General features: G+C 42.2%; 1 protein-coding gene across 5 annotated transcripts in view; it reads right to left on the bottom strand.

Moving 5' to 3' along the window:
• Positions 1 to 7,926: 7,926 nt before the first annotated feature.
• fam193a (family with sequence similarity 193 member A) overlaps positions 7,927 to 15,910 on the bottom strand; it is a 33,778-nt gene continuing 25,794 nt past the window's right edge. For all 5 annotated transcript variants that reach the window (XM_061770599.1, XM_061770600.1, XM_061770602.1 and 2 more), the window contains 5 exons: positions 14,774 to 15,056; positions 14,503 to 14,689; positions 11,995 to 13,030; positions 9,896 to 9,977; positions 7,927 to 9,344 (listed from right to left, as the gene is read on the bottom strand). In XM_061770599.1, coding sequence (XP_061626583.1) covers positions 9,251 to 9,344; positions 9,896 to 9,977; positions 11,995 to 13,030; positions 14,503 to 14,689; positions 14,774 to 15,056 — 1,682 coding nt within the window. In that variant the 3' untranslated portion in view covers positions 7,927 to 9,250. The remainder of the gene's footprint in view (positions 9,345 to 9,895; positions 9,978 to 11,994; positions 13,031 to 14,502; positions 14,690 to 14,773; positions 15,057 to 15,910) is intronic.

Here is a 15,910-nt window from a genome sequence, read left to right as displayed (position 1 = left end):
TCATCTGTCCGACATTGTCATTGTTCACTGATGGGGCACTTACAAATTTGCCCCTAATGCAAAATGGCCACAATGAAAATGTTATCATTTAAAAAGGTTTTTCTTTGCTTTGAATATTCTTTCTGAGCATTTTTACATTTGTGTGTTAAGTTTGCAGGAATACGTTCAAAAATAATTTTCATGAAGCTAATACCCATTCAATGTTGGGATGCGGATTCCACTTTTCAATGTTTTATTTTTCTTTTTTTTTTTTTTGGCTGGGTGGGGGGGGCATCTGTATGAACTCGCCTGATGTGTTTTCAGTCACTGAAAGCAGACCTTTTGGAAGAAAGACTATTCAGACATATTTTTTCATGACAAGTTTAAAATTTTATGAAAATATGATTTCTATGAAACCCATAAAATAGATTTTAGCAAATCCCCCCCCTTAGCTCATCAGTAATGAGTAGGCTTGGGCATCGAGAAGCGATTGGAAGCGGGACTAATGTTCCTGTTCTGCCGGAATCGTTCAAATTGAACAATTTCGGTTCCCGGTTTCGATGCCTTGTCCTCCAGCCGCGAACAAGTAGTGGCAAAAAACAATGACGAAGCAGAATGTGCACGATGTGCTAGTGCCCAACAGCAGCGGCGGCAAACAAAAGTGTGTCTTAACTTTGTTAAAATGAATGACCAGTCGCCTCAGTGCCACACTTGGAATACGATGATATTGTGCAAAGGAGGCTTTCACGATGTGTAGCATCTGACGCGCGCAGAGTCTCAGCCTAGACCACGCGGAGCTTCAGTGAAGCTGAGTTCAACTAAAATACATCTATGCAAACATTGAGACAGCTAACAAGGTTGGTTGCACTTCTGCACTGATGGTTTTTAGCGTTTATTTTAGTCTTCAAACCAACGTAAGAGCCGTTTAAAAAAAAAAAAAAAAAAAAAGCCTAACATTGGGGTAAAACTTCACTGTAGCAACTTGACATCACAATGAATTGGGACAAAATTCATATAAACGACACTAACTTGGGTAAGGTAAGGAATCGGCATTTTATAGCATTTGGTTCCATCCATTAAAAAAAATAATAATAATCACTGGTGCCGTGTGAAGTTACTTTTCATGCCAAAATGCTGAGTTCTGGTGCGTACCCTTCGAAATAAAAGGCTACAAGCTTAAAACCTGCGCATATAAACCATTTGACGTGATGAAACAGTTCCAAATAATTTTAACAATGCTATATTTAACTTTTAGCTGAAATTTTAATTAGTTAATATTAAGTCAATTGGGTTAGTTCCACACATATTGCCTTTTGGTTCATAGGATTGATATTGATACTGGTTATAAAAATGGATGTTCGTAATTTGACACCCTATATTTAACCCAGGCAAACTTTTTTGACCCAGCCCCCTAAAAGTATCGGAATCGAGAATCGTTTGGAACCGGAATCACTCAAATTCAAACGATGCCCAACCCTAGTAATGAGACATTGTGATTTCCTAGGAATTGTAGAATTGATCCGTTGACCAGACCCGATTGCCGCGCTAACATACAAATTAATGCTTAACAATCTCTAAAACTATAACCCAACCAATCACCAATTTCTCCCAAAACCCATCAACTAATCCATTCCATCCACCCAACCATTATACCCACCTAATAATTCCCTAAACACACTAATATATACACAACAACACCCACCCCCCCACCCCCCCACACACCCCCCAAAAACCCCCAACAAAAACCCCCCATACAAAACCACCCAAACCCAAACACCAAAACCATCAATACCACACACCAATACAAACAACCCCCCCTCATACCTTCCACTACCTCAAACCCCCCATCCCCCCCCCCCACACACCCTATCTTTACCAATCCCCCCTTAATAATACCACCCCCTTACCCTCCTCATCCCAAAAAATCCCCCCAACACACCCCACACACACCCAATCCCCACCCCCACTACAAAAACCAACTACCTTCTACACCCCCCCCTCTTCCCCCCCCCCCCCCCCCCCCCGCCCCCCCCCTATTATGCCCCCCCCCCCAATCCCCCCCCGACGCCCACCCCAGCGAACAATTTCCCCCCCCCCTTTGAATCCACCTTCCCATCAAACAGCCGAACACCCCCCCCCCCCCCCCCCCCCCCAGTAGGACCCATCACCCACCCACCACAAACACAAGACATACCCGGCATGCACCTCCCACACTCACCACTAACCACCCACCAACACCCAGACTACACCCCCCCCCCCCCCCAACCTCCGCCCCCCCCCCCCACCCCCCCCCCCCCCCCCCCCCCCCCCCAACCAACCATATAAACACAAACACATCGCAACAGTTTACATAGTGATAAGCACACAAAGAGACACATACACAACAAAGCACAACATTTACTATTATTCTGTCATAGGGTTAAAAACAAAAAAACACCCTCGACACTTTTACACTCGCAGGATACAAATGACTGTACGCCCCCCCCCCTCGTACACACGACACACATCAATGCCTTCAGCCCACTTCCAGACAGTGCATGACTGGAAAAAAAATGCTTTTAAGTCATCCACTTGACTGCTGTGGGAACTTTTGGGTGCTTCACATTTGTAACCACTTCTAAGGCTGGGAGACATACCTTTAATCTTGGGAATGGGAATTTCCATGCACACAGTCAAACACAAACATGTATGCACACAGACTAGTACTCACACACATGCAGGCTAGTATTGCCCCTTGACCGGTCTTGGTCTCGAAACCACATTTTGAAGGTTTTGTCTCAGACCCGACCGACTCTTGGTCTTATCTTCGACAGGCCGGACTTTGGATTTCTCCGTCGAGACCAGCACTGACCTCTTCTTCAACTTCATTAATGTGATAATAAGGGGAAGCACTTGGTAAGACAACAAACACCTTTGAATTCATATGTTATTCATGTGTCATGACTAACACACCACCGCCGCCGCCAAAGTGACTGCAACCTTCGCAGCGTTGTGATTGAGGGACACTCACAAGCGCGAAAGTGAGTCAGGAGAGCAAGACCTGTCCGCTAACTGTAAAATAACATGCAAAAGAAAACACTCTGCGGTGTGCAACTCAACTGAAATGGCGGGGACAATGTTGCATCTCGAGAGAAGAACGGAAACACAGGTGAGCTAACTTTTCTAAGAAACACCAGCAAATCTAATTTTGCCTTTTGAAAAGAATATTTCTGGGAAAGGTTTTCGTTCCACCTTAAATTGGCTTTATTATGAGACCCCACAGTGCACGTTTAGGTCACACAATGCAACCAAGTTCTTCTTGAAATCTTCATTTTTAAATAAAAGGATTTACATTTTGTTTTGCAATCATTTATTTTGAAAAATCTAATTAAGATTTGTTGTTGTGATTTGAAAGAGGTGCATACACCGTTTTTGGCTGTTAAATGTATTTAAAAGAAAATTGAAATTAAAGAGAAAATGCTCTTTTACTGTTCAACCTTGGCATGGTTTTTAAAATAGATTTTTATGGTTTCGGTCTTGGTCTTGAATCAGTCCCAAAGGTCTTGGTCTTGTGATGGGGAGTTATGGTCTTGAGCACAACACTGATACAGGCATGCACAGACACATAGCTACACACATAAACACTCGTGCAACCTCGTGCGTGCGCACACACACACACACACACGTGTATGTGAATGGACAGATGGGCGGTTACATTATGTATACCAGGAGTGTGAAACACATTTGTGTAACGGGCTACATCGTAGTTATGGTTTCCTTCAGAGGCCAAATATGACTGAACCTATAAAAATGTATAATGGCCTCATATTATTACATACACAGGATACAACAAATTGATGAATAACTTGTTTTGAAATCAGAATCCTGTAAAATATTGTTCAAATATTATTTTAAATGGGGCATTGGTCACAAAAAATGCTTGACATTTTGTTATTTTAGCAACAAACATGAAGTTGACGCACATGATTTTCTTTCGCGGGCCACATAAAATGATGTGGCGGGCCGGATCTGGCCCCTGGGCCCTAAGTTTGACACCTGTTGATGTATCCGTTTTGACGGACGGACGTGTCCATGGAATGTGTAAGTGAATGGACAAATGTTTTAATTATGCATGTTATTGTACTATATATTTTGCAGGTTGCTTGGCAGTATTTTTTTAACCTTTGAAAATAAATCAATAGAAAAAAATGATTGAGGGAAACTTTTGGACATTTGCATATTTTCAAGTGACTCATGAGTTCATTCACTCCATGCCAAATGAACACGAGCCATGAGTCACTTCAGTTTCCAATTGGATGATGTCATCAAAGAGCCAATTGATGTAGGCAACAACCACACGGCGACCTTTCACTTCCTCCTCATGCATCACGACTTGTCACAAACACACTCGACTGTACAGTCGCGTATGATGTCATCGACCGGTCGTCACAAGACTTCTTCTAAGTGTGCAATCTAGAGACTGTCGAACATTCTCCTAAACCCTTTTTGATTGGTCATCTGTTTACAGTATTTCCCATTTATCCTATGAATGTATTTATTGAAACATTTATGTTGTGTCTATGTGAATGGGCAGACAGGTTTACATATTGTATGTATAAGTTTATGTGAATAGGTTGACTGCATATCATTTATGTAAACGTGGTTACATTGTGAATGGATTTTTTAATTTTTTTTTTTAAATTGACATGCACATTTTGCATTGTGTATGACTATACAACCATGTGTGTGTCAACAGACGAACGTTCTCTGTATGTGTGACGGAAAGAAAACTAGCAGCCACAAAGTATGTACAGTGGGTACGGAAAGTATTCAGATCCTCTTAAAATTTTCACTTTTATATTGCAGCCATTTACTCAAATATTTTTTTTCCTCAATGTACCCACAGCACCGCACGTTGACGGAAAAAAACGCAATTGTTGAAATTTGTGCAGATCTATTAAAAAAGAAAAACTGAAATATCACACAGCCATAAGTATTCAGACCCTTTGCTCAGTATTTAGTAGAAGCACCCTTTTGAGCTAATAGCCATGAGTCTTTTTGGGAATGATGCAACACGTTTTCACACCTGGATTTGGGGATCCTCTCCAGTTCTGTCAGGTTGGACAGTGAACGCTGGTGGGCAGCCATTTTCAGGTCTTTCCAGAGATGCTCAATTGGGTTTAAGTCTGGGCTCTTGCTGGGCCATTCAAGAACAGTCACTGAGTTGTTCTGAATCCACTCCTTTGTTATTTTAGCTGCGCGCTTAGGGTCATTGTCTTGTTGGAAGGTGAACCTTCGGCCCAGTCTGAGGTTCTGAGCACTCCGGAGAAGGTTTTCGTCCAGGATATCCCTGTACTTGGCCACATTCATCTTTCCTTCAATTGCAACCAGTCTCCCTGTCCCTGCAGTTGAAAAACACCCCCACAGCGTGATGCTGCCACCACCATGCTTCACTGTTGGGACTGTATTGGACAGGTGATGAGCAGTGTCTGGTTTTCTCCACACCTGCCACTTAGAATTAAGGCCAACAATTTATATCTTGGTCTCATCAGACCAGAGAACCTTGCTTCTCACCATCTTGGAGTCCTTCAGGTGTTTTTTTTTTTAGCAAACTCCATGCGGGCTTTCATGTGTCTTGCACTGATGAGAGGCTTCCGTCGGGCCACTCTGCCATAAAGCCCCGACTGGTGGAGGGCTGCAGTGATGGTTGACTTTCTAGAACTTTCTCCCACCTCCCGACCGCATCTCTGGTGCTCAGCCACAGTGATCTTTGGGTTCTTCTTTACCTCTCTCACCAAGGCTCTTCTCCCCCGATTGCTCAGTATTGCGGGACGGCCAGCTCTAGGAAGGGTTCTGGTCGTCCCAAACGTCTTCCATTTAAGGATTATGGAGGCCACTGCGCTCTTAGCAACCTTAAGTGCAGCAGAATCTTTTTGTAACCTTGGCCAGATCTGTGCCTTGCCACAATTCTGTCTCTGAGCTCTTCAGGCAGTTCCTTTGACCTCATGATTCTCATTTGCTCTGACATGCACTGTGAGCTGTAAGGTTTTATATAGAAAGGGGTGTGGCTTTCCTAATCATGTCCAATCAGTATAATCAAACACAGCTGGACTCCAATGAACCAGCTCAAGGATGAACAGAAGAAATGGACAGCAGAGTTAAATATACAAGTGTCACAGCAAAGGGTCTGAACACTTATGGCTGTGAGATATTTCTTTTTTTTTAAAAAATAAGTCAGCAAAAATTTCAACAATTATGTTTTTTCTCTCTCAATATGGGGTGCTGTGTGTACATTGTGGGGAAAAAAAATACTTAAATGATTTTAACAAATGGCTGCAATATAACAAAGAGTGAAAAATTTAAGGGGGTCGGAAAATTTTCCGTACCCACTGTGCACAAAAAAATAAAAATAAATAAATATATATATATATATATATATAATTCCTGGACAGTTGGCTAAGTAAATCAAACACTCCTTCTTTGGAAAGGGTAAGGAAAATGACGTCATATTTCAGTTTCTAGCTAAAGTTTACTCCATTTGCTTATCCAGATGTCCAAGTTGTTCATGGTAATGATATTAAACCCATATATGAGTATTTAGTGCACACGTTATATCTATATTGTGGCCACAATTGAATTTTTCTTCCCATGTCACGTCTGATGCTCCATAGACATCTGTGACATCAGCAAATCATCTTTTTCATCTTCGTGACCTCATTTCACGCCATCTGAACTCGAGCGGAATGTACTTCATTTCACAACTTTCCCTTTGTACTGTACGTAGACTTACCAAACGCAGTCTAAGGTGTGACTCACTATGAGCAGATGCATACCACGCCAGAATGACTAAAATTAGGATTAAAAAAATATATATATACACATGTATATATATTTGTCTTGTATTTCTAAAATTATGTATTTTTTTAATACACTGCATTGAATTGAGAATAGTCCCCCGAGCTATTCTGTGGCAAAGCTAACTTAACTACTAAACCTAGTTTAATGCTAACTACACTTAAAATAGGATTTCGTTTTCAGTTGCACATGATTAAAAGGTGGTAAACTGACCTAATTTTCCCATTTTTCATAAAAAATAAAATTGTTAGTTTTAACATTTTAATCATGTGCAACTGTGTACACTAAAAAAGTACTTAATTTGATCATGTACATTTGTTGCACATGATTAAAATGTAAACTGACAACTTCAACCTCTTTTCCTCAAAAATATTCAAATGTTAGTTTAGCATGTTTTAATCATGTGCAATTGATGGACATGTTTGAATTAATTAAATTCAAGTGACTTTTATTTCAGCGTATATACACAAATATGACTAGTGAAGGCATGTAAATGTTAGAAAACAAGACTGCTCCTTTAGTAAAACTAGGGCTGTTATGAAGCTAAGCTAGGCTAAGTACCCATTAAGGATTTGATGCCAACTACATACACAAATGTGTCTACTAAAAGGCACGCGTCAGAAAATAAGGGCCACCTCAGCTAACTGGCTGCTAAGTGTTGTTTAATGCCAACTAATTACACATAACTTAGAAAACAATATTGTTTCTTAAAAAAAAAAAAAAAAAAAAAAACACTAGCGCTATTGCAACGCTAGGCTAACAGGGAGGGGCTGCTAAACTAGGTTAATTGGCTGCTAAGCGTTTAATGCCAACTACGCACACAAATCTGCGTGTCTACTCGACACACAAATGTTAGAAAACCATTTACTACTTTCATAAAAAAATAGGAAACTAGGACTGCAGCAAAGCTAACAGCTTGGCATAGTTTCATGCTAACTGTACACAAAGGCTAACTTTCTACACTAATTTGTCTACTACAAGCACATAAATGATTGGAAACAATACTGCTCCTTTCATGAGACTATGTCTGTTTTAAACCTAAGCTCAGAGCGAGGTACAGTGTCATGCTACCTATGTACACAAATGCGCCTACAAATGCTGTGTACAACCATGTGTTGACCAAAAGCATTTAATGGTGGAATGCAGCTCCTTTTATGAAACTAGGGTTGTTGAACTTAAGCTGAGAGTTGGGCTCAGTATCATGCTAAATGTGTACGCAAATGTGCCTACAAATGCCAACTTTGTACATAAATGTGTCTATTAAGTTACAGGACATAAATATTTGTCAACAACCTTTCAAAAAAACAACTAGGAGTACCTTCGTGCTATGTACAGAAATGTCCAGACAAATGATATCTTTGCACACAAATGTGTCTACTAAAGGCACATGTTAAGAAACATGGCTCCTTCAGTAAAACTAGGACTTCTGTGAATTTCAGCAAAAATAACAGTTTGGGCTACTGCTACGCTAATTAGCCGCAAAGAATAGTTTAACGCTTATGACATACACACATTTGTATAAAAAAAAGCACATAGATGCTGTAGTACTCCTAAAAAAACTCAGGCTGTTGTGAAGCTAAGCTAACTAGCCGCTAACTGTAGTTTCGTTCAAAGAAGCTACTTTTCCCCCACCAACTGTAAACGCAAATGTCAGGAAATAAGACAAGAAACGACACCCTGCCATACTATAGTGTATTCCATCTTTCAAAAAGAAAGACATGATTCAATATTACTTAACAATATGTTAAAAAAAAAGTAGCCAGTAGCTTTTTCAGTGTTAATACAATCGACACTCTGACCAATTTGATGGCGAGCTCTTTTTTCTCGCACGCGCATACAAGCTGGCTACGCAAAATAATAAAAAAAATAATAAAAACAAAAAAAACAGGAAAAAAAATGCATCTGAAAACATTTTTTACTCACTTTTTTAAAATAGAATCTATAAAGGAAAACAAAATTGTCAAGTATTCTGAGAGGAGGGGTGTGAAGGGAGTGGACAGCAGCTGACCAAAGCCCCTTTTGAAACGCTTTACTTAGGGGAGGGGCGGAACGACGTGATAATAAGCCACAATATGTCAAATACAGCTTTTTAATTAACAATAATAATTATCTTTCTTCCATTATTTTGTAATTATTTCAGACCATGGCTTGTTCAGTCAGAGAAAATGGCTGACGAACAGCACACAAGCACGCGAAGTAGGGGGAAAAAAAGAGAAAAATAAAATTTTCTTGATTTTGTTTTTCTTCCAAGTTCAGCAGGTCCATCGAGGAGCAGGGGGGGGCCAACATGGGGGGGGGGGGGGGTGGAGATTTGGGGGGGTGTAGAAGGAAAAAGCAAGGCAGCGTCAGGAGAGAAAGTCGGGGTAAAAGGTAGATTGGTGGCGAGGAGGTATAAAGGGGAATGCGTGGTGGGCTGGTTTTTTGGGATGGACTGGACTCAGTGTGCTGCGTAGGTGGCCTTTTTCAAGCTAAAGTTGGACCAGTTGATTGACAGCCGCTGGCGCGTCTGTCTGGCAGAATCCAAACAGAACCTAAACACACATTATTATGCAAGATGAATAACAAATAGGTCAGCCATTTTGAGAAAGATGCTACAGCAAGACACCATTTTGAGAACATTTGCCTTTCAAAGATGCACACAGCCTCCTCAGTATTTTGCTTTTGCTTTGTATTTTTTTTTTGGGGCTATTTAAAGACTGAACTGAGAGGACTCCTAAGTCACCAAACACGTCATTTACAGTGGTTAACTTAATGCCTTCGTCTGGGTCCGTCATAGCTTTGTTTTAAAGTGATTAACTTGTTTTGTTTTTTTTTTAACACCTGCTGCCTGTTAAAAATGTATGCGTGTGTTATATGTGATGCTAGTCAAACTTAAGACTTTCCCAACTGAATTTCCCATTGAGATCATTTATTTTCTAAAAGGGATTAATTTAAAAAAAAAAAATTAATAAAGAATAAAGGTCCCCAAAACAAAATGGCATCATGGAACAGATATTGTTTGAACTTCAAGGCTTCATTGTAGCTTTTTAAATTCCGACTACTGCAACATAAGTAAATGGGTTGTGAACGTATACACACTTACCTTTTGAAATACTCCACCTCTCGCTCCGTCTCATCCATCTCAGTGCTGTCCAGATCTATGTCTTTGGGCAGGAACACATCGTCTAAGCGCGCACACACACACACACACACACACACACACACACACACACACACACACACACACGCATATTATTGTTTATTAGCATTTTTTTTAAAGTTATATTGTATTACACGTAGGGCTAGGGGGAAAAGAACTACGAAATCAACTTCAAAAATAGGTTGGCACAAAATGTCAAAAGAAATTTCCACCCGTAAACCGCTTGCGCCGCTGGAACCCATGTTTCACACGGACATTTATTCCAGACGGACGCCTAAATGTTGACTATCATAGCTATGCAGATGACACACAGTTATAACTAGCAGTGTCTCCAAATGACTACAGTTCAATTGAGGTGTTTTGTCACTGTCTAAAACAGATGATTAACTGGATGAGCCAAACCTTTCTTCAATTAAACTACAACAAAACTGAGATAATTGTTTTTGGCAGTAAAGAAAAGAGGATTACTGTTAGTAAAGATCTGGACTCACTCTCTTTAAAAACCGAAGACCAAGTCTGAAACCCTGGTCTACTGATAGATTCTGACCTGACTTTCCACAGTCATATCAAATCAATTACTAAAACTGCCTTCTACTATCTGTAGAACATATCCAGAGCTTGCATGTGCCAAGCAGACCAGGAGAAGCTAATCAATGCTTTTATCTCAAGTAGAGTTGACTATTGTAATGGTCTTCTGACTGGACTCCAAAAAAAGAGCATCATTCACCTCATTCAGAATGCTGCAGCTCGGCTTCTGACCAGAACAAAGAGGTCAGAACATATAACTCCAATTCTGAAGTCTTCACACTGGCTTCCAGTCAGCTTTATAACTGATTTTAAAGTTCTGCTACTGGTCTATAAATCACTAAATGGTTTAGGTCCTGAATACATGAAAGAAATGCTAATGGATTATAAACCCAGTAGGCCTCGACAGACTTAGGTCAAATAGTGGAGCAGAGAGTCCAAAGCAAACATGGTGAAGCAGCATTTAGCTGTTATGACGCTCACAAATTGAATAAGTTGCCAACAGAAGTGACGTCAGCCCCAAGTGTGAATGTTTTTCAGTCCAGGTTAAAAATTCTTCTTTTTTCTCATGCTTTTTAGAGCATCTCCACTTTTAAATGATCTTCCGGTTTTAAAGTGTTGTTTTGTTGAAATGTTTATAAGCTGTTTTGTTTCCTTTGTTTTTAAATGCTTTTAATCTGCTTTAAGGGCACATTGAGCTGCCTTGTGTATGAAATGCGCTATATAAAAAAAAATGTTCTACGCTTTGATTATGGCTGGATTAGACTACAAGACAAATTTGATCTTTCACAATTGCCGATGTCAGACTACTGCCATAAACCTTTGCCGCATCTTGGGCAGACAGTACCAACACTACACAAAATGTATTCCAATACCACCGCATCCCGTCTTTTACGATCACTGGGCTTTATTTTGCTTTTTTTTTTTTTTTTGGTAGTAATGGGGGGGGGGGGGGGGGTTTATTATAATCAGTCGGAGAATCGACTAAAAAGATTCGATAGTGACAATTACATGTCAAGTTATACCGTAATTTCTCGTGTATAATGGGCATTTCCCCCCCAAAAAATTGTCAAAAGTAAATCGTGCGCATTATACATGGGTATATGGGCAAATGGAAAACACTTTCACATTTTATAAATGTATGCTGCCATCTAGTGGTTATGAAAAAGCTGTACACTTTCATTCCAAAATTGCACCGCCTCCTAGGGGTTATAAAAAAAAAGTGTAGCCTCCACTTTCATTCCAATATGACAGAGGTACGTATGACTGCATATATATACAGTTGTGCTCATAAGTTTACATACCCTGGCAGAATTTGTAAAATGTTTCTTTTTTTTTTTTTTATAAATAAATATGACTGATGACTGAACAACAACCATCATTGCAGACAAGTTAAGCCCTCAATTTGGCCTCGACTGCTTCAAGGCATGATTAATCCATTCCTCACAATCGGTGGAAGTCTTAATTAATTGATGTATTAATGTGTGTATCTCAGGAGTGAGTAGATGGACACCAACCTATGGAGGTGTTCATCTTGTCCCCCTTCTTCTTCTTGTTCTTCTTGGCTTTGCCTTTGGGCTGGGGGGACTCTGCGCTGGGGGGTTTACCGTTCTGCTCTGTGTGTTCTGACTGGGAGGGAGGAGGAAGATGAGGGTGAAGATGAGGAGGTGGTGAGGGAAAGGGGTTGGACACGGGCGGGCTTTGCCGGTGGTCTTCCTTCAGCTGCCTTTTCCCACTGGCGCTCCTGTTGTTGTTCCTGGGTGCCGAGGGAGGGGCGGGCGCCTCGACGGGCCTGGTACGTGTTGCTTTGGTCTCTGCGGGGTTGCCGCCGCCGTTCGTGGGCACTTCTGCATCTTTCTTGACGGGAGTGTGAGTGCAGCTGATGAGCTTGGCCGCGGACTTGGCTTTGATTTTGACGTCGGCATTGCGGTTGTGGAGGTGAGAGAAGCCCCGCTCGCCGTTGGGTCGGGGTTCCGGCCGGAGGTCTTTGGGGCAGATGAGGTTCTGGAGGAGCTGCGACTTGCCGTTGCGCAGGTGGTCCAGCACGTTCTGGGCCGTCTGCTTGAGGGGTTGCGGGTTGTTGTTGTTGTTTGGTGTTGGCGCCGTGTTCTCCTTGGCTTTGTCCTTCCTCTTCTTTTTGGCGGCTAAGTGTCGCTGCTGGAGCTCCTGCAGCCGGAGAAGCTCGCGTTGGAGCGCCGCCTCTTCCTCCTCCTGCCGCCTCCGCTGCTCCTCCTGCTGTGCCTCAGCCTCCTGGCGGGCCTTCTCCTCCATCTTCTTCTGTTTGTGGCGAGCCCGCTTGGCCGCTTTGGAGCTGGATACTGGCTTGCTGTCTGCGCTGTTGATGAACTGCAGCAGGTCCTCCACCCGCCGGTGGTCCTCAACGCCGCTGCTGCTGCTGCCGCCACCGCCGCCGCCGCCGCTACCTGTGCCTTCGCGTTCAGGCATCAGCTGCTGCTCCTCCCGCTTGGGCTGCTCCTCTTTGCGCTTGGTCAGGCGCAGACGCAGCTTCTCGCGCATTTCAGCGTAGTTGCGGCTGGTTGGCGCCGCCGGAGGCTGCGAGGTAAAAAGTGATGGGTGGGGGAGCATGAATGGAACAATTCTACACTTACATCAAAGACACAGTATGTATGCGTGTGTGTGTATATTAGACTTTATGCCGATCTGATCGGTGTTATCGGCCGATAATTAGCATTTTATGCTGATCGGCTTTCATGTCATAAGTTGCCGATCCGATCAATGTCGTGATCGATCGGCTCCGCACAAGACATTTAACTCCGCGTCTTCGTCGCGTATGAATCCAAAATCTAGTTTATTTTTAGCTTTGTCAAGTGTCTTGTTGCGCAGTACTGTAACTATCTCAATAAAGTTGTTTCAATCTTGTCAGTGAAAAAACATGTCGTCGGTGTGTGACTATTTTGCGGTATCTCAGACAAACAACACGTAAGTTATTTGCAGTCTGTGCACGACAGAAGTACGTCATCTAAATGCTTCAACACAACACATTTGATCGAGCACCTGAAGAATGTACACGAGGAACACGCCGCGTTCAAGCAACGCAGCGTTGGGGGGTGGGTGGGTAGTGTCAAACGGACTCAAACTCTGGACAACACCCATCCATACAGCTGGGACAGTGAGAAAGTTAGCGTAAGCATGTCATTAACAGTATTTATTAAAGTCATTTAATTCCAATAAAGTCATTTAATGACAGTAAGTTAGCACCCATTATTTCTGTCATGTTGTAATGTTGATTTGACCTAAACTTACTAACAGTGGCCAATCCTTGAATGCCCCCTAGAGGTCATTGGTGTTTTAACTTTTGTCTAAAATGCTAGAGAATAATTTGAGCTGGGACGGACGGGCTCCAGCATGACCGCAACCCTTGTGAGGATAAGATGTACAGAAAATGGATGGATGGATGGATACAGTACACAGTACACAAGTATATACAATAAATGAACAAGTCATGGAAATAGACACATTGTTCCATCTTCTGATCGGATATCGTTTTTTTTTTAAACTTGCTGATCGGTGATCGGCCCCAAAAATCCTGATCTTGTAAATAAAGCCTAGTGTATATGTATATTCAGTGCCGGAAAAATGTATTGGCTCTTTTCTCAAATACTTCTATTTTTTTTATAGTTTCCCCCACTTTAATGTTTCGGACAATCATACAAATGTAAATATCAGGAAAAATATACCCCATGTGAACTTAAAATTTCTTAAAAAAACTATTGAAACCTAAAGTATTCAAAGTCACCTGGCCCTGTGTGAAAAAGTAATGCCCCCCTAAACCAAATAACTGGTTGGTCCATCCTCAGCAGCAATGACTGAAATCAAGCGTTTTCTATAAGTGGCAATGAGTCAATTGAGTGCATGAATGACAGATGACATTGTGTGTGAGTGGACAGACAGGTTTATGTATGTATGCGAGTGGAAAGAAAGATGTTGAAATGATGTATGCAAATGAACAGATGTTTACGTATGTGAATGGACAGATGTGACAAATTGTTGTCTTGCGCTCTCACCCCGCCGTGTCCGAAGAACTCGCAGTAGCAGCAGTCACAGTACTTTCCTTCCTTCTGGTTGGTGGAGGTGGAGGTGGAAGAGCTGTGTTCCGAGCAGCTGTCCTCATCCTGGCTCTCCTCACCGTCGTAGGGCGGGTGCTCGTAAGACCTGTTCCCCTCGCAGCGGTGCCCCTCACAGTCGGGATCACTGAGGGGGCGACGGGAAAAAAAACGAATATTCAGACAAGACTGAACACCTTGAATTCCCACTGAAAGCGTCACACGGGCCCACCTGCAGACGCTGGGCGGGGCGCTGAGTGGACCGTCCACTGAGGAGATGGCTGGTTCGGCCGGCGGGAGGCACAGACCGGGGTGGACCTCCCCTAAGTCCGGCGCTGGGGCGGCCATTTTGGGGAACGACTGCGGCACTATGGCAGGGATGTGGGTGGCTGGGGCTGGCGGAAGGGAAGGACCGGAGAGCGGTGGGAGGGGACCGAGTGAGGTGGGGTTGTTTCGGGGGGCGGCTGAGGAGGCTTGCCGGTGGTCCTCTTTACCCAAACTGTGAAATACGTCATCTGGTGACACACAAGAAAATGGATGAAGATTTAAGGCAAACATAGGATTAGATTTACCGTTTACAAAGTAAAACTTCCATGCTGTGTAATATCACATCATATTAGACCATGGGTCAAGAGTTACAGCCACCTTAGGTCAACCTTTGACCTATGGGGCATAACCTTTGACCCATGGACTGTAATATTTGACCCACGACCCTGTCATTCTTGATCCATGGGCTGTTTGGACCCATGGGCTATAATTCTTGAACTAATTACTACAGCCCACAAGTAAAGATTTACAGCCCTTGGGTCAATTATTACACCTCATGGGTCACGAATTACAGCTTGTGGGTCAAGCGTTACAGGCTCATGGTTCAAGAGTTACAGCCCATGTACAGAAATTATTTTAAACGTAAAACAAAATGTCAGGATAAAACCTTTTCTGAAAGTATTTTAGTTTTTTTGTAATGTTTTTTTTTGCAAATTATTTTTGAATGAGCATTTTGGGTTTATTATTTATTATTGATGATTAAAAAGGCCCAGGGTAACACTGACCATGATAATTTCTCACACAAAACCCCCATAACAGGAGGCTTATAATTATTACAAATAAGGAAAATAAAAGCCTAGCTTCCAATAGATGCTCCCTCTTATCTACAATTCAGTAAACAAACACTGCGATGTCCCGATACGATCACATGATCAAAAATCAGGGTCGATCACGTGATTTTCAGCTTAGTGTTAACATTCTATTAGCATAAATGTCATATGGCTTCATTTCATATTACCAGACCATGTGTCCCCATGCTGCCTCAAAGTCTGCGCGGACCAGCTCGCTCCTGTCTTTACACACATCGTCAATAGATCTCTGG

Source organism: Phyllopteryx taeniolatus, chromosome 4, assembly GCF_024500385.1.
Source record: "Phyllopteryx taeniolatus isolate TA_2022b chromosome 4, UOR_Ptae_1.2, whole genome shotgun sequence".
Taxonomy (NCBI): domain Eukaryota; kingdom Metazoa; phylum Chordata; class Actinopteri; order Syngnathiformes; family Syngnathidae; genus Phyllopteryx; species Phyllopteryx taeniolatus.
The sequence above is the reverse complement of the archived record's forward strand: the minus strand, read 5'-3'. Positions and strand labels throughout refer to the sequence as shown.